General features: G+C 40.5%; 1 protein-coding gene across 6 annotated transcripts in view; it reads right to left on the reverse strand.

Annotated features, from left to right (window-relative positions):
• Nucleotides 1-26,209, reverse strand: part of sobpa (sine oculis binding protein homolog (Drosophila) a) — a 310,007-nt gene that overhangs the window by 96,277 nt on the left and 187,521 nt on the right. For 3 of the 6 annotated variants that reach the window (XM_059983000.1, XM_059982996.1, XM_059982997.1), the window contains one exon: nucleotides 8,333-8,398. The exons of the other annotated variants lie outside the window; for them this stretch is intronic. In XM_059983000.1, the coding sequence (XP_059838983.1) occupies nucleotides 8,333-8,398 (66 nt within the window). The remainder of the gene's footprint in view (nucleotides 1-8,332; nucleotides 8,399-26,209) is intronic. 6 annotated transcript variants of the gene reach the window in all.

A 26,209-nucleotide genomic window follows, 5' to 3' on the forward strand; every position in this document is an offset into this window, starting at 1 on the left:
AATCTTAATTTATATAATTTCTTCAATTACAGGCAGTCCCTGGGTTACGAATGAGTTCCGTTCCTGAGTCCGTCTTTAAGTCGGATTTGTACGTAAGTCGGAACAGATACATTCGGTACAGGTTTCCTCTGCCATCTGAAGGTACAGCGTTCCTATGAAAACATTCGTAAATCGGAATGACATAAAGTGAAGCAGCAATTACCATTTATTTATATGGGAAAAATCTGTGAGCATTCGCAGACCCAAAAAATAACCTACCAAATCATGCCAAATAACACATAAAACCTAAAATAACAGTAACATATAGTAAAAACAGGAATGATATGATAAATGCACAGTCTATATAAAGTAGAAATACTTTTCTGCAATCATTGCAGCCCTGTCCACTGTAGTGAAAATCTCACACAAGTGCTCTCGGCAGAAACACTCTCTCCTGTAAACTTTAAGCTATGAAGCTGCCAAATGATACCGAATACCAAATCATACCAAATAACACATAAAAATACAAAGCCTATATAAAGTAGAAATAATGTTATGTACAGTGTAGTATCAGTCACTGGATCCGGGAAGACAGCGAGCACACTGATGATGGTGTGTTAGGCTGAGTCGTCGGAGGTTGGGGTGGTGGGACACGGGGGGGGAGGTGGGGCATCTCATCGACGTCTGTTTCCATCAGGGCAGGCAGGTCATCTTCTTCTATGTCTGCCTGCCTCGATGTCGAAGGTCGAGGTTCGTCGTCTGCTGTGGCTGATGTGGAAGGCTTGAAAAACAACAGTATGCTTTACTGCTTAGCCTCTCGCATTTTTCTATCATACAGTTCTTTGTAAGCACTCAAACCATCCTGCAAATACGCCCTAAACCTACGTACCCTTTCAAAATTAAATTGGTACTTCTCTGCAATCATTGCAGCATTGTCAATCGCAGTGAAAATCTCACACAGTTGCTTCATGTTCAGTTCCTGGACAACTTCACTTTCGGTCTGTTCACTACTGCATTCAGTTTCGACTGTTATCCTTTCCTCTTCCAATTGCATCAGCTCTTCATCTATCAGTTGTTGGCCATGGGATGCCAAAACCTCTGCAACATCATCTTTGTCAACTTCCACAAGCCAAACTCACTTTGTCCTTACTTTGTTCACCATGATCGAAACACTTAATTGTGTTTAGTTTTACGCTAAGTGTAACACCCTTACGCGCTTTTTTAGGCTTTTCCGATATCTTAGAACTCATCTTGCTAACGGGTGCACAAAATAAATCGACATAAAGCACAGATACTCATAGGCGCGTGTTAAAGCAGTGGTGGCTAGAATGCAGTTCCGGGGGAGGAGCTCGGCTGCTCGGCATGTGCGGCCTTTTCTCGCAACAGTGAAAACATCTTCTGTTAGCGAAAACAGGTAACTAATGTAGGTCTTTCGTAACAGTGAGGTGTCATAAAGTGAGCATTTGAAAAAATGGAGGACACCTGTATTATTTAGGTTCAGTCAAAACGCTTGTCTCAGTATATAGCATATATTTTACATTTCTATGCATATAAAACACTTAAGAAATGTATGTATTTCAATAATTAAACCACTGCATTGCTTAGTAATAATCGTAGCTTTCAACGGGGCAGGTCCTTTCTCATGCTCCATTATTCTCACTTTATCCTTTAAAATTGTTCTGATTGTTGACCGACTGTAGCCTAACGCTTTTCCAATGACCGATGGCGTTTCACCTCTTTCCGATTGCTTTATTATTTCCACTTTATTTTCTATCGTGATTGTTTTCCGTCAACGGAACAGAAACACTGTGATTCAGCAGCAGCCGCGGGCAGCGGGTCCTGAGCTCCCCTGGGTCCTGAAGTCCACCTGCATTGAGACAGGTTAAGTGGGACAAGTGGGGCTGGTGCTGACTAGAAAAAGTGGGTCAGGGTGAATTTAAGAAAAATCTAAGCCAAATACAAAGTTACACACTCAACACAGTGTTAATGGCAACGTGATCTGACTTTAAAATGGTGGATAGCGACGAATTTTTAATGTACAGTAATAGACTTTATGGCAGGCTGTTCGTAAGTACGAGTTGTTCGTAAGTCAGACATTCATAACTCAGGGACTGTCTGTAATTTCTTTTTTTAACTAGAATGATTTAAGAAAAATCACGTATGCAGTTATCATTTATTCGTCATTTACTACAGGCACAACACAGAGCCCAATTGCTTCAGCACCATGTACTTTTGAGGTAAAGTCTGCTTGGTGCCTCAGATTATTTGACCCAAGAAGATGAAAGTTATTCAGGCTCCATTACTATATACAGTATTTCAACATTTTCAGCATAGTTTTCGAAGTCCATATTTATTCAGGGAAATGGACATGTACACTTGTCAAACTATAATTACATGTTCTTGCCAATTATGGCACTATAGTGACTCCATTGGGGGAAAAGTGTAATTACATTGACAAGTTTACATGAGCAGTTTTCATTATAAATGTGCATATATGAATTCATAATATAAATCCCTGAGAGAAACCACAGATAATTTTTTTAACATTTGGGTTTCTATGACCAAGAACCCAAAGAACAGGCGATGTTTAAACTAGTGCAGGTTTACAAACAGGAGATAAAGCGAATCAGGACATGAATTAGTAATCCAATCTATATTTTCATGTCACTAGTTCTGACATTTGTATGTTTTATTATAAATTGTTTCATTTACATACATAATTGCAAACGACCAACACAAATACATAAAACAGTGACTGTAACCCTGTCTCTAAATCCTCTACGTTTGTTAAGTTTGCTTAATTGCATTTTACAAATAGCATTTCTATCAAAATTTTACCAAGATTTTCATTCTGAGTGTTCAGTATCTCATTTACCAAGAAGAAAAAGTCACCAGAAAATAATCTTCAGAAAGCATCCACAGAAAATCTAAGGCACCTAGGTTCCTGAATGTTCATTAACAAGAAGAATTTACGTAGGCAAAGCACAGAATAATCACGGACTTAAGAAGTAAATGGTGCCATGTGCAATCCCATGTCATTTAAAATATTATTCTACTCCATTTGCCTCAGTTCAGCTTTTCCCAATGTCTTTCCATTCATCTCTCCCTCAGGGACATTTAAGCTATTTGCCTCCACCATTTCCCTCTTCCACATTCTAATTCCAAGTCCCAGGGTTTGATTCTCCCATTCAGTAACATTATCTCAAAGTTTAAAGTAAAATTATTATTAAAATATACTTCACCATGTACTACTGAGATTTATTTCCTTGCAGGCATTCGCAGAAAAAAAAGAAACAATAGAATCAATGAAGCTATCAACACAATAGAAAACTCTACACAAAGACTGACAGGCAGCCAATGTGCAAAAGAAAACAAACTGCAATACCAACAAAAAAAACCCTATAATAATAATAATAAATAAAGAATACTGAGAACACGAGTTGTAGAGTCCTTGAAAGTGAATCAGCTCAGTGAAGTTATTCCCTTTGGTTCAGAAGCCTGATAGTTGAGGGGTAATAACTGTTCTTGAACTTAGTGGTGTACTTGCTTCTTGATGGCAGCAGCCAGAAGAGAGTTGTTGGCTGGACTGTGGGTTGTCCTAGGTGATGGATGCTGCATTCTTGTGACAACACTTCTTGTAGATGTGCTCAATAGTGGGGAGGGAGGGTTTTTCCTCTGTTGGACTGGGCTATGCCTACATCTCTACATCTACCCTATCCAAACTATTCACAATTCTAAAAATCTCTGTGACACTACATCCCCTCTCTTTTCCAAAGACAAAATAAATAATATTCTTGAGCAAAGTTGAAGGTGGCACATCATCACAAAGCTGCTATCAACAATCATACTGAAGTAAGAAAATGCAATTGAACATTTCATTCCAAAGTGAAACCAGTTATTTTACTGTTGAGCTGCATTTGGAATATTGTACACAGTTCTGACACTAAATCGTCAACAATCTTAGGAAAGAGTAAAAAGAACTCTAGGACCATATATAGCCTTACATTCTGGAAACTTTGCAATCTCTAAACTCTATTAACTCAAAGTAAAATATACTGACTGCAGTGATATACATGTTACTGGATTGACTAGGCTCATAACTGGATCGACTGGGCTTATACTCACTGGAATTTAGAAGATTGAGGGGGGATCTTATTGAAAAGTATAAAATTCTAAAGGGATTGGACAGGCTAGATGCAGGAAGATTGTTTCCAATGTTGGGGAAGTCAAGAACGAGGGGTCACAGTTTAAGGATAAAGGGGAAGCCTTTTAGGACTGAGATGAGGAAAAACTTCTTCACACAGAGAGTGGTGAATCTGTGGAATTCTCTGCCACAGGAAACAGTTGAGGCTAGTTCATTGGCTATATTTAAGAGGAAGTAGATATGGCCCTTGTGGCTAAAGGGATCAGGGGGTATGAAGAGAAAGCAGGTACAGGGTTCTGAGTTGGATGATCAGCCATGATCATACTGAATGATGGTGCAGGCTCGAAGGGCCAAATGGCCTACTCCTGCACCTATTTTCTATGTTTCTATGCTTTCCCTTCCAATTCCATACCTTTGTCTCCTGCCTACCTTATTCATTAATGCCCTGATTTTTTTTTTAAATCCTTTTGTTCCAAATTCTCCATGTCCATATCTTTTGCTGCAATGTTCCATTTCTGGCATGTTACCCACCTTTACTTTCTTCAACTCATCAACACTAACTCAGTCCAAACTTAATTTGAAAATTCCCGAATAAATCGCTTGCCTTCTGTTTCTTTCTCTTTTACCATCTTCATTAAAATCCGCATTGGAACCGACTTTAAGATATCTTTCCTAACACTACTTGCTTAGTTTCTGTCTCACTGTGTTCCTGTGAAGCACCTGGAGATGTTTTCCTAAATGCATGAAGCTGAATAAATGCAAGATGTCATAATAACCCCTGAGCAAAACGAAAGATAAGAACCACAAATAGAAGTTAATAGAGCACCAATGATCTATGGAAGATAGATTTAGATTGTGAGGACTGTACAGACAAAATTATTCAAAGATTTGAGGAACAGGAGGGTTCTTGTGCTTCTGGTTGGGGAAAGTGATGAAATGTTGTCTGAGGAGCATTAAGACCAGGATGAATGAGCATAATCAATTTTGTCAGCTTCCTCTGGAGATCAGTAATATTTGATTACAATTATCTTTATGAAAAAGGTTTGACAGAGTCTACAAAAATACTGCCTCAGCTGAGACAGGATCAACATGGAAGGTACGAGAGCAGCAGCCATTGTCTCTGCCTAAGTACGCAAAACTTCTGAAAGTTAATTTTAATCATTTGTAATTCTGCTTTCTGATAGGCTTATGAACATAACTTATTTACAGTTGTGACAGAAATGAGCAGCAAGGCAAATAGCCAGTTGGAACAGTCCCACAGCTGCTGAGCTGACATAGCTTTGGTTATTCAAGTCTCAGTTTATCATGGAGAAATGCCAGCCAGAACCTCAGAGAATACTTATCTGGGTTGGGGTGTGAGGAGATGAAAGGGGGGAATGGGGCAGAGAGTAGCTGTGGTTAATGAGAGTCGAGGCCAGAACATCATACATCCCCATCAGCTGTTGGTCCAGAAATCTCTGACCTGGTTACAGCTCCAACCCACTGGAGCCAACAGACAAACCAGAGGGAGAGCATTGTGAGAATAGTTATTTAATTCCAAAGCAACACACAATTTAAATTCCAAGTTCTCTTTCAGAGCCTAAATGGTTAATCTGTTGTTGTTATCCCGAACAGCTGCAGGACGGGTTTGCAAGACTCAAAGGATAAAGTTTAAATAAAAATATGTGTATTTACTGCTGCTATGGGTGTAGCATCTCTCTGCCGATGCTACAGCTGTGGACAAGAACATCTTAAAAATATAATTACCATAAGACACGAGGACACATTGAGTGCAATCTGTCGTCAGTGCACTTGCTCTAAAAATCCTGTTCTTTCAAAAATAAACACAATTTCTTACCCTGACCCTGCATGCTAATTTTGAGTGACGATCAGAAGGTGGGAGTTGCACAAAGGGAGACTCATCAGTGACACACTCATTAGCATGTTCACTGAGCTGACATTTGCACTTGTGCCTATAATCATTTCACCTAATCCCTGTTGAGTCCCTCTCATCATCCGGAAGATCACTGGTTAGCTGCTTCATTCACATATGGCATGCATATAATTATACTCATTCCATTTTGCAATACACAAATATGACGACTTTCTGGCCCTCTGCCATCAATTTCATCTGCTCTAAAAAAGCCAGGGTGCTGCAGTGGAAGAGTGGCGGTGAGTGGGAATTTAGATTTCATGCAGACGCACGAGGCTAACAAAGAACAAAAAAAAAACTGCTTTTTTCCATTCACATTTCAAACAATGGGTCCTTTGCTTAAGGTGGAGTAAACGGTGAGACAAAGCAATGGCTTATTTTCCCTTTGCATCACTGCCCTAATGCTCGATTGGTCTGGCTGAGAAATCTTTAGCCATCGTTACTATTTCACCATCAGGTCAACTGCAGCCACAGGGATGCGGATGTGTAAGGGATCAGGAGTAAGACCGCATAGGCATGGGATTTGTCACCCAGCGACTTGCCCAAGATCTTCAAAAATTGAATGGTTGTAGGGAGGCCAGTTGCTTCTTTTTCAGTCAATAATTATGGTGATTGACAAAAATCCTTCTGGGAATTGGGGTGCAACTGGTTGGGAGTAGCAGCATTTAAACAACTTTCAGTTTCTGACCGATTACATTAGGCCCAAGAAATATTTTTGGAATATTCATGAAAATTTCACCCAAAACAGCCTAAATTCTACACAAATGTTAACATGTACGGAAATGAAAAGGAATGCAAATAAAACACAATGACTAATACTTGCCATCATTCAAGTTGTGTGAGGGGAAGACGGTCAGAAAACTAACCAACACAGCTTCAGAGACGAGCAGCTCAAATCTGGGCTATATAGTCATCTAACTTGTGGCCAAAGAACCCAGGGTTTGGTACGGAAGGAACAAAACATAGGATTGTGAAAACAGCAGAGAAACTGAGTTGGAAGGGCCAATTCACTCCAATATTCCTCCCAGTTCATTTGACCAACTCTGAGCAAGGAGAGGAACATGTAAACTTGCAAATGTAATTCCCTGCAACTTCTGCTAACTTCAACAGGATCCAACCACACCTTAATCCCCACTCCCTCCACACTCTCACTGTGACTTCATTATCTGCGCTTCCCTCCCCACCTATATCCCTTCTGGCACCTATCCCTGTAAGCTAGACCAATGCTACACCTACCTGCAAGTCTGCCAGGGTCATTTACTGCATCCGGTGTTCCTAGTGCAGCCTCTTCTGCATCGGTGAGGCCGAACGTAGATTGGAGGATCGCTATGTCAAGCATCTTCACTCTGTCTGCCGCAACAGGCACAGTTTCCTGGTGGCCACCCATTTTAATTCTACTTCCCATTCCTATTCCAGCATTTCAATCCACGGCTTCCCCTGCTGCCATGACAAGGCTATGCCCAGGTTGGAGGAGCAACACCTCATATTCCATCTGGGTAGACTCCAACCTAAAGGCATGAAGAACGACTTCCAGTAATTTCTTCCCAATGCCTCTTCTCACTTTATCCATTCCCTATTCTGGAGTCCTTCTCAACCATTCATTTCTCTTCACCTGCTCATCACCTTCCCCTCGTTCCCCTCCTCCTTCCCTTTCTCACATTGTCCTTTGTCCTCTCCTGTTAAGATTCCTTCTTCTACTTCAGCCTTTTACCTTTTCCACATATCCCCTTTCAGCTTCTCATTTCACCCCCACCCACACACTTCCCACCGGCTTCACCTATCACATGCCAGCTTGTACTCCTTCCCCACTCCCCACCTTCTCATTCTGGCTTTCCATCCCAGTCCTGATGAAGGGTCTCAACCTGAAACAGATTGACTATTCCCCTCCAGAGATGCTGCCTGACTTGCTGAGTTCCTCTAGCATTTTGTGCGTTGCTCTAGATTTCCAGCACCCACAGAATCTCTTGTGTTTATACTTTAATATCCTTTCTTATTATCCCCTTCTGAAAAAGACATTTCATTCTGCATTGGATTTCACGCTGCAGCCTGGTATCTTACTTAACATTTTAAAATTTCTGCTGCTCAATTAAAGACAGATCCATGGGGTATTCATCACCCTCGGGCCACTCTTAACCATTTTTATACACAGATTTCAGAGGAGGCAGAGGGATGCTCACAGAGTCATTATAAAGCATCCTGTACAACTTAACTTTCCACGTTAATGAGTAGGTCATGAGTTACATTTTTAAGTACTTAACAGTATTTTCTATATTATGAAAGTGATCATTGAATATCACCTGTTGAAAATGATGGAACCCAGGACTACTCTCAAACGCACAACCTTCCGCAGTAAATGGCATACTCTGGCCGCATCACATGAAATGATATAAATACAAGGTAAAAAAAAATACATAGATTTGGTCAAAGATTCAGAAATACAATATTCACTTTTAACTTTAAACATGAAAACAAAATGTCTGAGCACTCTGATCTTACAAATCCACTCCTGATGTATAATGGGTGAAAGTTGGTGATTTTCTCTGTGCATAGACACTGGGGAGGAAGACTTGAGCCAAGAACTTTTTTTTCCATGATGAAAACTGGCATTCAAATTCTTTTTGAGTTTATTAATGAATGGTACTTCTGTTCCTGCAATTATAAATTTCCTAGCTCAGATCACTTTCAATAAAGGTTATCTCTCTCAATCTGCACATTTGGAAAACTGATTTTATTCACTATGAAGGGAAGCCACTGCAGTAATTTATAGATTGTTAAATCTAATGACATTTCCTATTTATTATTTAGAGTCAGTCTTTGTAGTGCCTTGTTGGGAATCTTGGTTTTGTGGCCACAAAATGGTCACTGGTCAATACTTAGTCTGTTAATTTCAAGAGCAAATGCAAGGACTGTGGCTTGCCCTTTGATATTGCCCTCACTTTAATTCTGCAGAACTGATTCCATTACATTTCCCCCCCCCGCCCCCCCCCCCCCGTCTCTAAGTGTGTCCGTTTACTGCCCAAGTGACAAAGTTTTCCCTAGAAAAGCATTAACTAAGTTATGGGAATCTAGGGGTTAAAATCAAATTTGCTCTTCCTCATAATGGGAAGCACCAGGACTGCAAGGGTACAAAATCTCAGTAGAAGTAGATACAGCTAGGAAGCCCTGTTCAGTGAAAAAATACCTAAGATATCTGGCATATTGACTGCTGCTTAATGAGGCATTCAACTTTAACAATCTTTACATATATTTTATTTAGTAATTTTGACTTTCTCAACTTCCCACATCACAAGTCCAGTGGACTTGGTGATCAGATTTAACCTCTCCAGTTTTGACATCCTATTCCAGATTCATGTACCTTGTGACGTGACACAATGTGGTCATCTTTCTTTTCTGTTCCCTTCCATTATCACAAGGGTGTCTGATGGAAAACTGGTGAAGACCAAATGCTTGAGGTCAAGGTAATTATACTTGAAGCCTGCAATGGGTTAATTTGGCTCAGCTGCCCCGGAATGTTACGCTGGTTTGTATAGTATGGCGATAAAAGTCATCATTGTGAAATGAATAAATAACGGTGCTTTACATACACTTACAGGCTCTAGTTATGTTCCCTGAACCCTCAGGAATCTTAATCATGACCAGGTTTAAAGTGCTGTGATGCTGTGCTTTTAAACTAGTCTCCACAATGTGATGGGGGTTGTGAGGCATTACAGTAACCACTGGGCTCCACAATCATTTGCTTTTTTCACCGCACCACCACATAAAATTCGAGTCTTAACGAAGTGTTGTCTCAAAAATATTTTCCACCAGGGAAAGGGAAGTATAGCCATTTTGAATGCTCCTAGAGCTGGTGAGGGGAGTGAAATGGAGACTATTTACAGAGGTATGAAATATACCTTAGGCATAATTTGGCCCCAGATGCTTAGCTCTGCCAAACTATATCAGTCAATGGGATTCAAATTCCAGAGATGGGGTGGGTGATTCTTTTCCCCACTGTGTATCTGTGCCATTTGGTACAGATGCTTAAAAAGACAGCAGGAGCCAAATTATTAGCGGTGTTATTTCACCAACAGGTTTGATGCACTAATTCCATTAACTCGGCCTCAAAATGAGATTTTTAAAAATAAGACTGAGGCCTCATGAAATGGAATGCAATATTCACGGGGCAGCGTAGGTTAGTTTCAATTGCTTTTGTGATTTGTCCTGACATAATGTCTCCTCCACTGTTTATATGCCAAAATTAAAAGTCTGCCAAATGATAATCACGGGGGCTGTGATCTGAGACAGTAAGATCAAAAAAGGATGGCAATGTTTAAAAACACAAAAGTGAACAATGACCGGCTTTGAAGTTACCCCAGATATTCCATCCAAGGTAACACGTTTATTTCAGAAGCTTGGCAACTGGGGTACTAAAGAGATAAAGAACATAAACATAAAGGTATTGCAACAAGGTAGCACAAGATACAAACATCAAAATGCAATATCAGCTTGATGTCAATTGAAATTTCCCTGGCAATTTCTCATTACCTGCAGCCCTAGTGGTAGGGAACTGTGGGGTGCAGGAACAGTGCAAGAAGGGATAACATACTTTTTTAAAAAATGAGATGTAATGGATGGAGATTTAACAAGCTAAAAGTTTTAAGATTAATATACTTCTTTAATAAATTATTTTTTTAACATCTATGAACCACAGTCCTGCACTGAGACGATCTGCTGAAAGTTCTGCCTCACTTTAAACTACTTCATTGATTTGCTGAGTTAACTGGAATGAAATGGCCAATCCAGCACTTCTGTAACTACCTCTGCAAAGATCTAGTTTTAAATGAGAATACAACCACATATTTCAAACTCAGAATGTAAGACTGATGAATTTCTGCCTCAGCAGCTACATAAAAGGCAGGCAAGAAAGACCTTCTCTTTAACTCTTTGAGGACTGCAGTAGCATTTCTGCCTTAACATAACAGGAGAGAAAAATCGGAACAACTTTGCTTTCATAATCCAAGGAAAACCTTGCACAGCGGCTGACAAATGCCCAATGCACAGGACATGCAATATTTACATTTCATTTTTTAGGGCAATGGAGCAGTATAGTGTGCTGCAAAAGACAGGAGCTAATTGAATTTTGTAAGTTGCAAAGGATACTCAGTACTCAAAGGGTTAAAATCACAAGAGAAGATGCCATTGTTTTTAAGATTACAAAATAAAGAATTTGTTAGCAGTTAAATCAGATGTCTCAGACTTTAATTTCTGATAACCCTTTATAGCAACATCAGGATTAATTCTCAGTATGTTACATGTTCAGCCATTCAGAGATGATTTTTTTTAAGTTATAGAGATTCAGTTTGGAATAGGCCCTTCGAGCTATGCCACTCAGCAACCCCCAAATTCCAGCATCTGCAGACTTTCTCTCGTTTGTGAAACCCCAATTTAATCCAAGCCTAATCACACAGGACAATTTACAATGAACGATTACCCCACCAACCAGTACGTCTTTAGACTGCGGGAGGAAACGAGCACCTGGAGGAAACTCACACGGTCAAGGGGAGAACGTACACAGAAACTCCTTACAGACAGCAGTGGGAATTGAACCCCGGTTGCTGGTACCTCTAAAGCACTCCAGTTTCCTGACCATACTGAATGTAGTCATGTCATCTTCAACCTTGGCCTATTAATCTTACTTTGGGATATTTCATACCTGATTAAAATCCAACCTTTTTTATTCTGTAAAGTGATCCCACTTGCAATCAGGGATTGGATTAAAAAGAACAGCTTTTGAAACCAAAGCTATACATAGTGACAGTGCTTTTATCAATTTAAGCAGAGACAATTAGAAATTTCTCTGTCTGTTGAATCCAGGGAATATAAAGGTCCAAATTATTCCATGTAACTTATTGATTTGCAGCTTCTTCTAATCACAGCATTTTTCTGGAAATTTACCTTGCTCTTTTTTATATATTTTTGTAAATTCAATTTTGAAAGATAATTACATAGAGTGAATAGCATAGTAGAATAGTGAAGTATAATATCTGCCCTCCCCCCTCCCCTTAACCCTTCCCCCCTTAATATCCCCATCTGGAAAAAAAGAAGAAAAAAGAAAAAGAAAGAAGAAAGAAAGAAAGATGGCCTGGATATCGGAAGGTCTCCACATGCTCCATGGAGTTGAAAATAACTTTAATATATATATTTATTTATTTCCCCAAATGGCTAATAACTTTATCTTCAAAGAGCTTATATATTTAATCCTATCTTTTGTAAATAAGGATGCCAAATTTTCTGAAATATTTCATATTCATTTCTTAAATTATAAGTAATTTTTTCAAGTGGAATGCAGCTAAAAATTTCATTATTCCAATGGTCCATAGTTAAGTATGAATCTGATTTCCAAGTAACTGCAATAGCCTTTTTGGCTACTGCCAATGCATTTTTTATAAATTTTTTCTGGTATTTATTCAATTTAAGTTTCGGTTTTATCCCTTCAATATCACCTAGTAAAAATAATGTTGGATTATGTGGAAGTTGTATTCCAATGATTTGTTCCAATAAAGCTCTTAAATTTATCCAGAAAGGCTGAATTTTAAAACAAGACCAAGTAGAATGTAAAAAAGTACCAATTTCTTGATTACATCGAAAACATTGATCAGATAAATTTGGGTTTAATATTTACCTTGCTCTGACCCTGGGAAGAACTTGTTGTTATTTTAGTTCTGTTTTCCCTTACTGTTTAAAAATACAGTCAGCCCTCCTTATGTGTGGGGGATTGGTTCTAGGACCGACCAACGCCCACCCTCCCCCCACAGACACCAAAGAACGCAGATGCTCAAGTCGGTGGACTTTAGGACCCGGCGGAGCTCCGAGCCTTATTTAGCCTGTCTCAGTGCGGTGGACTTTCGGACCTGGCGGAGCTTGGGACCCGCTGCCCACAGTGTTTCTGTTCCGGAAAACGATCGGGATTGAAAATAAAGTGGAAATAATAAAGCGATTGGAAAGAGGTGAAACACCATCGGTCACTGGAAAAGCATTAGGCTACAGTTGGTCAACAATTGGAACAATTTTAAAGGATAAAGTGAGAATAATGGAACATGTAAAGGCCCTGCCCTGATGAAAGCTACAATTATTACTAAGCAATGCAATGGTTTAATTATTGAAATACATATGTTTCCTAAGTGTTTTATATGCATAGAAAGGTAAAATATATACTATATACTAAGACAAACGTTTGACTAACTGACGCCAAATAATACCGGATGTACCTGTTCCGACTTAGAGAGCTTCCGTTTTTTTTTTGATTCCCGATCCACGGTAACCTACGCACATCCTCCCATATACTTTAAATCATTTCTAGATTACTTATAATACCTAATACAATGTAAATGCTAAGTAAATAGTTGTTATACTGTATTGTTTAGGGAATAATGCCAAGAAAAAAAGTCTGTGCCCCGCAGATAAGAAGGGCCAACTGTAAGCAGATTTCTGAGTACAATGACTTTCAGGAATAAATCACTTGGCAGCACAGGCTCGTCATCATTCTGCCCTTTGTGGTGGTGTTAATGGAATTCTGAAAATGGGAAAATAAAATCAAGGGACCAAGAAGCCAAGGAAAGAGAGTACTGAGAGCATTGAGACCATCAATGTCATCAACGAATACCTCAGGTTATGTCCAGTGATATGACCAAAGCCCAGCACCATGATATAACACGAGTATTTTATCAGAAGAGATGAGGAAAGAGGAAGGGGGAAGGAGTTGTCGGTAGTAGGGTGGCAGGGAATGAAAAAAAGCCTGACAAACTTGGGTTGCACAACCTCAACGTTTGGGTAAAACGGTTAAAGAATATAAAATAATCGCACTTGAAGAAAATTGGGAGCCATTAAATTTAAATTAAATTGCGGAAATGGAGCAATGAACAAATGCATCAGGTAATCTGTCTCTATGCAGGCAGCAATCAATCCCCTCAGAAAGCAACTGGGACTTACCAGGTGAAATAGGAAAACAACAGCAAGGAGATTGAGAAACTCTGAATAATACATTCTGAGAGATTGCAGTTTCTGGATGGATGAACCAAGATAAATTAAACTACCTTCTTTTACCGGCTTTTCTTTTTGATAATCTTAATACTACCCTTTATACATGAGAAGCCTTGTTACAAAATTGGAATATAATTTAACATCACAATGAATGACATTAAACTTAAGAAACTGAAGAAGCCAGCAGAGACCTATAATTCAGAGTCTCACCCCAGTGTCTCAGACAATCTAAACATATTATCTTCCTATATCAGTTATCTTGTTTTAAAATATCTAGCCACCTACAAACATAGCTTTATAAGAAAAAATGCAATGTGCTTTATTTAAAACCTCTTCATATGTTCAAGCTTTCATCACAAGGTAGACTGGGTGATGGCAGTTGTGTACAGGCCTCCCAACAGTAGCTGGGATAGCGAACTGCAGATTACAACGGGAAATAGAAAAGGCATAGCTAAAGGGCAATGTTACGATTGTCAGCGAGATTTCAACATGCAGGTTGAGTGGGACAATCTGGTTGGAAATGGATCCCAAGAGAGTGGAGTTTGTTGAAAGCCTACAAGATAACTTTTTAAGAGTAGTTTGTCTTTGAGCCTTCTAGGGGATCAGCGAGACAAGATTGGGTGTCATGTAATGAATTGGAGGTGATTAGGGAGCTCAAGGTAAAAGAACCCTTTAGGAGGCAGTGATCACAATTTGATTGAGTTCAACTTGAAACTTGAAAGAGAGAAAGAAAATTCTGACATAGCAGTATTTCTGTGGAGTAAAGGAAATTACAGTGGTATGAGAGAGGAGTTGACTAAAGTAAATTTGAAGGAGATGCTGATAAGAATGACAGCCGAGCGGCAATGGCGTGAGTTTCTGGGGAAAAATGAGGAAGGTGCAAGATAGATGTATTCCAAAAACAAAGAAATACTCAAATGGCAAAATAGCACAATTGTGGCTGACAAAGGAAGTCAAAGCTATTGTAAAAGCAAAAGGGAGGGCATCCAACAAAGCGCAAATTAGCGAGAAGATAGAGGACTGGGAAGCTTTTAAAAACATACAGAGAGCAACTAAAAGAATCCTTAGGAGAGTAAAGGTGCAATATGAAAGCATGCCAGCAAATAATATCAAAGTAGATAGTAAAAGCTTTTTCCAGTATGTAAAAAATAAAAGAGAGATGAGAGTGGATACAGGGCTGCTAGAAAATGAGGCCGGAGAAACAATCACGGGGGCCAAGGAGATGGCAGATGAACTAATTGAGTATTCTCCATCAGATGTCACTGGGAAGACACTAGCAGTGTGCCATGTGTTGATTGGTGTGAGGGAAGAGAAGCAAGTACATTTATTATTACAAGGGAGAAGGTGCTCAAAAAGCTTGAAGACCTCAGCGTACATAAGATGAACTGCACCCTAGGGTTCTGAAAGAGGTAGCGGTAGAGATTATGGGTGCATTTTTCAAAAATCAATGGACTTTGGAATGGTGCCAGAAGACTGTAAAATTGTCACTCCACACTTTAAGAAAGGAGGAAGGCAGCAGAAAGGAAATTATAGACCAGTTAGCCTGACCTCAGTAGTTGGTAAGATAGAAACATAGAAAATAGGTGCAGGAGTAGGCCATTCGGCCCTTTGAGCCTGCACCGCCATTTAGTATGATCATGACTGATCATCCAACTCAGAACCCTGTACCTGCTTTTTCTCCACAAGGGCCATATCTAACATCCTTTTAAATATAGCCAATGAACCGGCCTCAACTGTTTCCTGTGGCAGAAAATTCCACAGATTCACCACTCAGTGTGAAGAAGTTTTTTCCTCATCTCAGTCCTAAAAGGCTTCCCCATTATCCTTAAACTGTGACCCTTCGTTCTGGACTTCCCCAACATCGGAAACAATCTTCCTGCATCTAGCCTGTCCAATCCCTTTAGTATTTTATACTCTTCAATAAGATCCCCCCTCAATCTTCTAAATTCCAGTGACTATAAGCCTAGTCGATCCAGTCTTTCTTCATATGAAAGTCCTGCCATCCCAGGAATCAATCTGGTGAACCTTCTCTGTACTCCCTCTTTGGCAAGAATGTCTTTCCTCAGATTAGGGGACAAAAACTGCACACAATATTCTAAGTGCGGTCTCACCAAGGCCTTGTACAACTGCAGTAGAACCTCCCTGCTCCTGTACTCAAATCCTTTTGCTATGAATGCCAACATACCATTTCACCGCCAGCTGTACCTGCATGCCCACCTTCAATGACTGATGTACAATGACACCCAGGTCTCGTTGCATCTCCCCTTTTCCTAATCGGCCACCGTTCAGATAATAATCTGTTTTCCTGTTCTTGCAACCAAAGTGGATAACCTCACATTTATCCACATTAAATTGCATCTGCGATGCTGGAGTCAATTGTTAAAGATGAGGTGATGGAGTACTTGGTGACACTGGACAAGATAGGACAAAGTCAGCATGATTCCCTTAAAGGAAACCCTTGCCCGATGAACCTGTTGGAATTCTTTGATAAGATTACACATAGGATAGATAAAGAGGATGCAACGGATGTTGTATATTTAGAATTTCAGAAGTCCTTTGACAAGGCAGCTTATCAGGTTAAGAGCCCTACAGGAAAGTTACTGGCATGGTTAAAAGCATTGGCTGATTGATAGGAGGCAGCGACTGTGAATAAAAAGATCCTTTTCTGGTTGGCTGCTAGTGACTCGTGGTGTTTCACATGGGTCGATGTTGGGACCATTTCTTTTTATACGGTATATCAATGATTTAGATAATGGAATTATCTATTATCTATGGAATTGGTACCAAGTTTGCAGATGATACAAAGATTGGTAGAGGGGCAGGTAGTGTTGAAGAAACAGGAAGGCCGCAGAAGATCTTAGACAGATCAGGAGAATGGATGAGAAAGTAGCAAATGAAATACAATGAAATACAAATGAAAATGTATGGTCATACACTTTGGTAGTAGAAATAAATGTGCAGACTAACCAAAAATCTGAGATGCAAAGGGACTTGGGAGTCATTGTGCAGAGCACCCTAAAGGTTAGCTTGCAGGTTGAATCGGTGGTGAGGAAGACAAATGCAATGTTAGCATTCATCTCAAGAGGTCTAGAATACAAAAGCAGGGATGTAATGTTGAGGCTTTATAAAGCACAGGACAGGCCTCACCTTGAGTACTGCAAACAGTTTTGGGCTCGTCATCTAAAAAAGATGTATTGGTATTGGAGAAAGTTCAGAGGGGGTTCACAAGGATGATTCTGGGACTGAAAGGGTTATCGTACAAGGGACGCTCAATGGCTAAGGGTCTGTACTTGCTGGAATTTAGAAGGCAGGTGAGGGGAAATCTCATTGAAACCTTCCAAATGTTGAAAGGCTTAGACAGAGAAGATGTGGAAAGGATGCTTCCCACGGTGGGGGAGTCTAGGGCAAGAGGGCACAGCCGCAGGATAGAGGGGCATCCATTTAAAACAGCCGTGGAGAAACTTCTTTAGACAGAGGGTGGTGAATTTGTGCAATTTGTCACCACAGGTGGCTGTGGATGTCAAGTCGTTGTATGTATTTCATGCAGAGATTGATAGGTTCTTGATTGGACAACAACATCAAAGGTTATGGGGAGAAGACCAGGAAGTGGGGTCGAGGAGGGGGAAAAGGACCAGCCATGATTGAATGGTGGAGCAAACTTGATGGGCCAAATGACCTAGCTCTGCTCCTATGTCTCATGGTCTAAACACTAACAGTGACTTTTCGGGTCTAACCCCAGACATATTCCCTTAGTGGCTGTGGCCTTCCATATGTTTGTGTACTGTTCATATCAACATCAATAAGAGATTTTATAAAATATGGCTGCTGTTATTTGCTTCTCAGCACTGAGTGGTCAACAGCCTGATGAATAAACTCTTCTCGGGGTACAGGTATCGATTTTAACCAGCACTTCAATGGCACATGGCCAAATGGTTAAGGCTTTGGGCTGGCGATCTGAAGGTCATTAGTTCGAGCCTCAGCTGAGGCAGCGTTTGTGTCCTTGAGCAAGGAACTTAACCACACACTGCTCCTGCACGTTTATAGCCCAGTGGCTATACAGTTTATTCGTCAGATACGCCGGGAAAACACTAGATCCTTTTTCAGTCAATAGCCTATTAAAAGACACAAGCAATCCATCTGGGCTTGGAGCACAATAACTTCACGGCTTCTTTCACTAAATGCATTATTGTGTCTCAAAGCATCTGGTATAAAATGGGTTGAATGTGCATTCTTAACACTTGGCTGTCCAAAACATCAGGTAACTTTTCAACTTAAAAAAATAACAGAACTAGAGGAGCTCTATTAAACTACAAGCTATTTAAGGAACAGAAAAATGATCCTTAAAGAATTTGCTACATTGAGTTACTCTGATTTTTCAGCACATCTCCAAACGCTTAATTAGTTTAGACTTAATTCTTTTTCATTTTTGAAACTAAATCGAACAGCAGTCTTTTGATTAAATCCAAGATCATTGAACAAAATGATTTTTTTTTTGAAACTGAAGATACTGGAAATCTGAAATAAAGAATGAAAAATGCTGGAAATAGCTGACAGATCAAGCAGCATCTCTGGAAAGAGAATGTAGAATAGTCAAAGTGAAATTCACAGGATCTTGCATCAGACAGAGCATTTGAGCTACAAGGAGATATCAGATAAGCTGGGTTTGTTTCCTTTATGAGACTATAACACCAAAAGTTATCAAGAGCAGAATTAGGCCTTTTGTCCCATCGAGCCTGCTCCGCCATTTCATCATGGCTGATCCAACCTTCCTCTCAGCCCCAACCTCCTGTCTTCTCCCTTCATGCCCCGACCAATCAAGGATCTATCAATCTCTGCCTTAAATATACATGAAGACTTGGCCTTCATAGCTTGCAAGCAATTCCACAGATTTAGCATTCTCTGGCTAAAGAAATTCCTCCTTATCTCCATTCTAAAAGGATGCCCCTCTATTCTAATGTTATGTCCTCTGGTTTTAGACTCTGCCACCATAGGATACATCCACTCCACATACACTCTATCAAGGCCTTTCACTATTCGATACGTTTCAATGAGGTCACCCCTCATTCTTCTTAATTCTAATGCAAAAAAACACCCAGAGCCATCAAACGCTCTTCATTTGATAAGTCATTCAATCCTGGAATCATTTTTGTGAACCTCCTTTGGACCTGCTCCTCTCTAAGATAGGAGGCCCAAACCTACTCACCATACTCCAAGGGAGGCCTTACCAGTGCTTTCTACAGTTTCAACAATACAACCTTATTTTTATTGTACATTCTAGTCCTCTTGAAATGAATAATAATGTTGCATTTGCCTTCCTCACCACAGACTCAACCTGCAAATTAACCTTTAGGGAATCCTGCACAAGGATTCCCAAGCCCCTTTGCACCTCAGCATTTTTGTATTTTCTCTCCATTTAGAAAATAGTCAACCCTTTCATTTCTTCTACCAAAGTGCATGACCATACATTTCCTGACACTATATTCCATCTGCCATTTCTTTGCCCATTTTCTTAATCTCTGATTCCTTCTCTACTCTCTTTACTACCTCAAAATGACCTGCCCCTCCACCTAATCTTCATATTTTCTGCACACTTTGCAACAAAGCCATCAATCCCATCAACCAAATCAGGGACATAATACAGACCCCTGTGGAACACCACTAGTCACCAGCTCCCTTTATTCCCACTCTTTGCCTCCTGCTTTATCCATGTTTTATCCATGTCACTGTTTTAGCCATGGTACAGTCTTTCCTGGAATACCATGGGCTCATAGCTTGTTAAGTAGCCTCTTGTGTGGCACCTTGTCAAAGGCCTTCTCAAAATCCAAGTACACATCAACCAATTCTCCTTTGTCTATCCTGTTTATTACTTCTTCAAAGGATTCCAACAGATTGGTCAGGTAAGATTCTCCCTTGAAGAAACCACGCTGACTATAGCCATTTTATCATGTGCCTCCAAGTACTGAAGACTTATCTTTAATAACTGACTCAAACACCTAACCACCCACCGAGGTCAGATTAACTGGGCTATAGTTTCCTTTCTTCTGCCTCCTCCCTTCTTGAAGAGTGGAGGACAATTGCAATTTTTCAGTCTTCCAGAACCATTCCAGAATCTAGTGATTCTTGAAATATCATTACTAATGCCTCCATGATCTCTTCAGCCACTTCTTTCAGAACTCTGGCATGTACACCATATGGTCCGGGTGACCTATCTACCATCAGACCTTTCAGTTTCCCAAGAACCTTCTCCCTTGTTCTGCTAACATCACACACTTCATGCCCCCTGACACCTGAAACTTCCACCATACTGCTGGTGTCTTCCACAATGAAGACTGATGCAAAACACTTATTCATTTCATCTGCCATTTCCTTGTCCCCCATTACTACCTCTCCAGCATCGTTTTCCAACAGTCCAATATCCACTCTCACTTCTCTTTTACACTTTATGCATCTGATGAAACTTTTGGTATCCACTTTAATAATATTGGCTAGCTTACTTTCATATTCTATCTTTACCTTCTTAATGACTATTTAGTTGTCTACTGTTCATTTTTAAAAGCTTCCCAACCCTCTAATTTCCCACTAATTTTTGCTCTATTTTATGTCCTGTCTTTGGCTTTTATGCTGGCTTTGACTTCTCTTGTTAGCTTAATTGTGTCATCTTTTCTTTAGAATACTTCTTCCTCTTTGGGATGTATATATCCTGTGACTTCCAAATTGCTTCCAGAAGTTCCAGCCCTGCTCTGCCGTCATCCTTGAAGTGTTCTTTTCCAATCAATTCTAGCCAACTTTTCTCTCGTGCCTCTGCAATTCCCTTTGCTCCACTGTAATACTGATACATCCGACTTTAGCTTCTCCTTCTCAAATTTCAAGGGTGAACTTGATCATATTATGATCACTTTTCCCTGGGGGTTCTCTTAAGCTTTCTAACCTATTCTGGTTCATTGAGAAACACCCAATGCAGAATATCTGATCCTCTTTTGGGCTCAAGCAAGAGTTGCTCTAAAAAGCCATCTCATTGGCATTCCAGAAATTCCCCCTCCTGGAATGCAGCACCAACCTGATTTTCCCCAATCTACCTGCATATTGAAGTCCCCCATGACTATGGTAACATTGTCCTTTTGGCATGCATTTTCTATCTCCCATTGTAGTTTGTTGGCCACATCCTTACTACTGTTTGGGGCTCTGTCTACAACTCCCATCAGGGTCTTTTTACCCTTGCAGTCGTTAGCTCTATCCACAATGATTCAGCACCTTCTGACCCTACGTCACCTCCTTCTAATGTTTCGATTTCATTTTTTACCAACAGAGCAACGCCGCCCCCTCTACCTTCCTTTCTATCCTTTTGACGCAATGTATATCCTTGGACATTTAAGTTCTCAGCTATAATCTTCCAGCCATGATTCCATGATACCTACAACATTGTATTGCCAATCTGCAACTGTGCTGCAAGTTCATCCACCATATTCTGTACACTGTGTGCATTCAGATACAACACCTTCAGTCCTGTATTCACCCTGTTCAACTTTATCCACCTTTTACATTGTAACTCATCCTGCTGACTGCAATATTGCCGCACCCTCTCTGCACATTGCCCATTTGTAAACCAGGGCACCTCATCTTCAGCACTATTATCTGCCTCTCCTGCAGTACTTCTTGCATTTAAATATAGGCAGCTCAGGACACTAGTCACACCATGCCCAACCTTTTGATTCCTAACTTTAAATGAAGCCTTACCAACATTGACCTCCACAACTTCTCCACCAACTGTTCTGGCACTCTGGTTCCAGAAATCCCCCTGCAACTCCAGTTTAAACCCCAACGTACAGCATTAACAAACCTTTCATAGAACCATAGAACATTACAGCATTAACAAACCTTCCCACTAGGTTTTGTCCCCCTCCAGTTCAGATGTAAACCGTCCCTTCTGTACAGATCCCACTTTTCCTGGAAGAGAGCCCAATGATCCAAACATTTTATACCCTCCCTCCTGCACCAATTACTTAGCTGCGTTCTAAACTGTCTAATCTTCCTAGTTCAGTCTTTACTAGCAAATAAGCACAGGAGCAATCCTGAGATCAGAACCCTGGGGGTCCTGCCCTTTAACTTAGCACTTAACTCCCTGAACTCTCTAAGCAGAACCTTATCACTTGTCCTACCCATGTCACTGGTACCTACATGGACCACAACTTCTGGCTGCTGACCCTCCCATTTAAGAATGCTGAGGACTTGATCCAAGATATCCCGGTTCCTGGCACCCAAGAGGCAACATACTGTTTGGGAATCTCATTCTCACTCGCAGAATCTTTTGTCCGTTCCCCTAACTAACGCATCCCTATCACCACAGCATGCCTCTTTTCCCCCTTCCTTTCTGAGTCACAGAGGCAGACGCAGTGCCAGAGACCCAACCACTGTGACTTTCCTCTGTTAGGTTATCCCACCCCACCCCCCCCAACAGTATCCAAAGTAATACACCTGTTGTTGAGGGGGATCTGCACTGGCTCCTTAACCCCTTTACCTTTCCTGACTGTCACCCAGTTTCCTGTGTCCTAACACCTTGGACACCTTAACTACCTCTCTATGTGTCTTATCTATCACCCCCTCAGCCTCCTGAATCATCTAGACTTCATCCAGTTCCAGCTGGATACACTTCTCACAGCTGTAGTCATCAGGGACATTGGAGGTCCCCCACCTTCCCACATTCCACAAGAGGAGCATTTCACTCTCCTGCCTGTCATCCCTACTGTCCTATCTGAGCAGATATAAAGAAGGGAAAAAAGATCTTCAGCTCTTCTTTCCTTTGCTTACTCTGGATGAAGCCTCGAAGAGCTAAAGCCTCTATATCACCACGCTGACTATGATTACTCAGACGACAGCTGCTGCACTTGCCCCTGCCTTCCTTTAATTTGCTGTTGGTAATTATTCCCAAACACTGACTGGTTGTTGGTCAAAGCTCTACAATGCTGCGGCAACTTCTTGCCTTTTATCCCGGGGCAGTGGATCGAAGTCCCCTCCTCTCCGAACTTCTGATGCTTGGATTGGCTTCTGGTTAAAGCTCTATCCTGCTGCCACGATGAAGAAAGCTGGAGGCAGGAGGTTTGGAGGAGGAATTGGAAAGAGGAGGGCCTGAACGGGTGCACCAGAATTCTGATGAACATGGACAGAAGTGACAGTGAGAAACTGTTCCCTTTAGCAGAGGTATGAGAAACCAAACAGCATAGGTGTAAAAGGAAGGGGTGAGAAATACGGAGCAGTTTTGAGGAAGGGAACTAGCCCCTCTAGCCCATCCACACAGGTGACTGATTTCTGAAACACACTACCTGAAGGAATGATGGAGACAGAAAGTCTCACGTGTATAAATCATCTGTATGAACACCATGACACAGAATGCCAAGGACTGAATGTCGAGGTCCTGGAATAATATAAAGAACGTTACAGCTATAGAAGACCACTTGGAGTACCGTGTTCAGCTCTGGTCACCTCACTACAAGAAGGATGTGGATGCTAGAGAAAGTGTGCAGAGGAGATTTACAAGGATGTTGCCTAGCTTGAAGAGCATGCCTTACAAGAATAGGTTGAGTGAATTTGGCCTTTTCTCCTTGGAGCAAGAGAGGATGGGAGGTGACCTGATAGAGGTGTTTTAGATGACAAGAGGTACTGATTGTGTGGATATCCAGAGGCTTTTTCCCAGGGCTGAAATGGCTAACGTGAGGGGGCATAATTTTAAGGTGCTTGGAAGTAGGTACAAAGGGGATGTCAGGGGTAGATCTTTCACACAGAGAGTGGTGGGTGCATGGAATGCATTCCTGGCAATGGTGGTGGAGGCGGATACAATAGGGTCTTTTAAGAGACTCCTAGATAGATACATGGAGCTTAGAAAGATAGAGGGCTATGCACTAGGGAAATTCTAGGCAGTTTCTAGAGTAGGTAACATGGTCGGCACAATGTTGTGGGCCGAAGGGCCGGTAAAGTGCTGTAGATTTTCTGTTTTCTGCGTTCTAGTAAGTATAGACTTGATGAAGGAATGGAGATAACGAAATAAGGGGCTTGTCAATGTTGTATGGTTCTATGAATCTCAAGTTGAAGACCCTTAGTCAGTATTCTGTTAACTTTCCAAGGATGCTGTCATTTTTGAATGTCCAGAATTTTTAATCAATGAAATTTGGTGATGGATTGCAAGAATGAGGGATTTGTTTTTACTCAGAAAGCTCCGATCATTGTACTAGTATAGGGTGAAAGAAAATGTGGTTATCTTACAGAATCAGATTATTATAACCAGTGTGAACTCAGCGGGCAATGAAAAACACTTTGGTCTAACATCACCAGTCTGAAGGAATTGTATAAAATGACAATGATGAAATAACTGCTCAGACTCCAGCTTTCACTGGAATCCATTATGCACAAGCCTCTGAGTTCATACATGAAGCAGAGTGCAAGAAAGCCATTCTTCTAACTACAAAGGATTTCAAAACCATACAGACTGCTAGAATCCAATAATAATTAGCACAGAAGTTAACAATTTAAAATTTCAATCCTAAACCATTAGGAATTGTGGGAAATACAAATTTGGGACAAGGAATCAGAAGTCAAGGAAAACAGGAAAAACATAGGGCTGATCGCTTGCTGGGAATTCTGCAGAGACCCACAAGAAAGCAGCAGTGGGTATATCTATACAAGTCAGCTTCTGTGCCTGCCAACTGCAGCATGCAAGCTTTTTTCACTCTATCCTTGGACCTGCCATACAATCCAGGCGAGATTCCATAAATCAAATTGAAGGGCTCGATCTGCTAAAATGTTGTACATATTGGATAATTCAACTCAAAAGTTTCACACTCAGTGTTTCAGGAACAGCTTCTTCCACTCTGCCATCAGATCTCTGGGTCAATGAACCCATGAACACTATCTCAGTATCATATCCCTCTCTTTTTGTTCTACTTATTCAATTTAATTTCCTTCTTTCATATATACAGTACTATTTAATTTATAGTTTTTGTTATTTTATTTTCCTTCTCTTTTTGTTCTACTTATTTTCTTTTTACAGATACAGTACCTATTGTAATTTATAAATTTCATTATGCATTACAATGCATATTTCATGACATATGCTAGTGATATTAAATCAGATGCTGATTCTAAAGTGATCACATACTGTATTTTGAGCATGAAAGATTGAAGTCAATGTGCTTAGTCAAAACAAGTTTAGCAGTATGATTTAGATTCAGATCAAATTTGTTTATTTGTCACATGTACATCAAAACATACAGTGAAATGTGTTATTTGCTTTAATAGCCAACGCAACCCAAGGATGTACTTCCTTCACCAATAGGAACGTTTCACAGCAAAATATCAGAGAGAGGAAGTCTTCACAATTTTGAGGCCTTTGCAAGCTATGGAGAACTAACTTATTTACATCACAAGAGACAATAATGGAAGATAAGACAACTTCAAGATAATAGTGTCATTAATCAGTCAGTGCATCAGATTTCTCAATTATAGAAAGACTATTCCACAGAATTATGTGCACATTTTGTAGTTGCCAAAGTTTTCTCCAAAAATTGGATCCACCAGCTGGATTTGGATAAGATTTTGGCAGTATCCAAATTTAAATTAAAAAAGGGGGCTATATCTGTAGTTAAAATTAATTTTATACTGTGGAAACATCAACAAAGATCTTTCAAGCCACCACAGATATGGTATAACAACAGTTTATGCAATCAGGGTTATGTAATGCTAGTTGTAAGTACCCATTTAGATTCCTTTCTAACAAGGGTGTGCTGGAAAAAAGCAGGCATTTGTGAAATTCCTGTCCTGGTCAGACCCCACTTGGAGTACTTGCTCAGTTCTGGTCACCTCACTACAGGAAGGATGTGGAGACCATAGAAAGGGTGCAGAGGAGATTTACAAGGATGGTGCCTGGATTGGGGAGCATGCCTTATGAGAACAGGTTGAGTGAACCTGGCCTTTTCTCCTTGGAGTGACGGAGGATGAAAGGTGACTTGATAGAGGTGCACAAGATGATGAGAGGCATTGATCATGTGGATAGTCAGAGGCTTTTCCACAGGGCTGAAATGGCTATCAAGAGAGGGCACAGTTTTAAGGTGCTTGGAAGTAGGTACGGAAGAGATGTCAAGGGTAAGTTGTTTGTTTTTTTTTGTGTT

Source organism: Hypanus sabinus, chromosome 10, assembly GCF_030144855.1.
Source record: "Hypanus sabinus isolate sHypSab1 chromosome 10, sHypSab1.hap1, whole genome shotgun sequence".
NCBI lineage: Eukaryota > Metazoa > Chordata > Chondrichthyes > Myliobatiformes > Dasyatidae > Hypanus > Hypanus sabinus.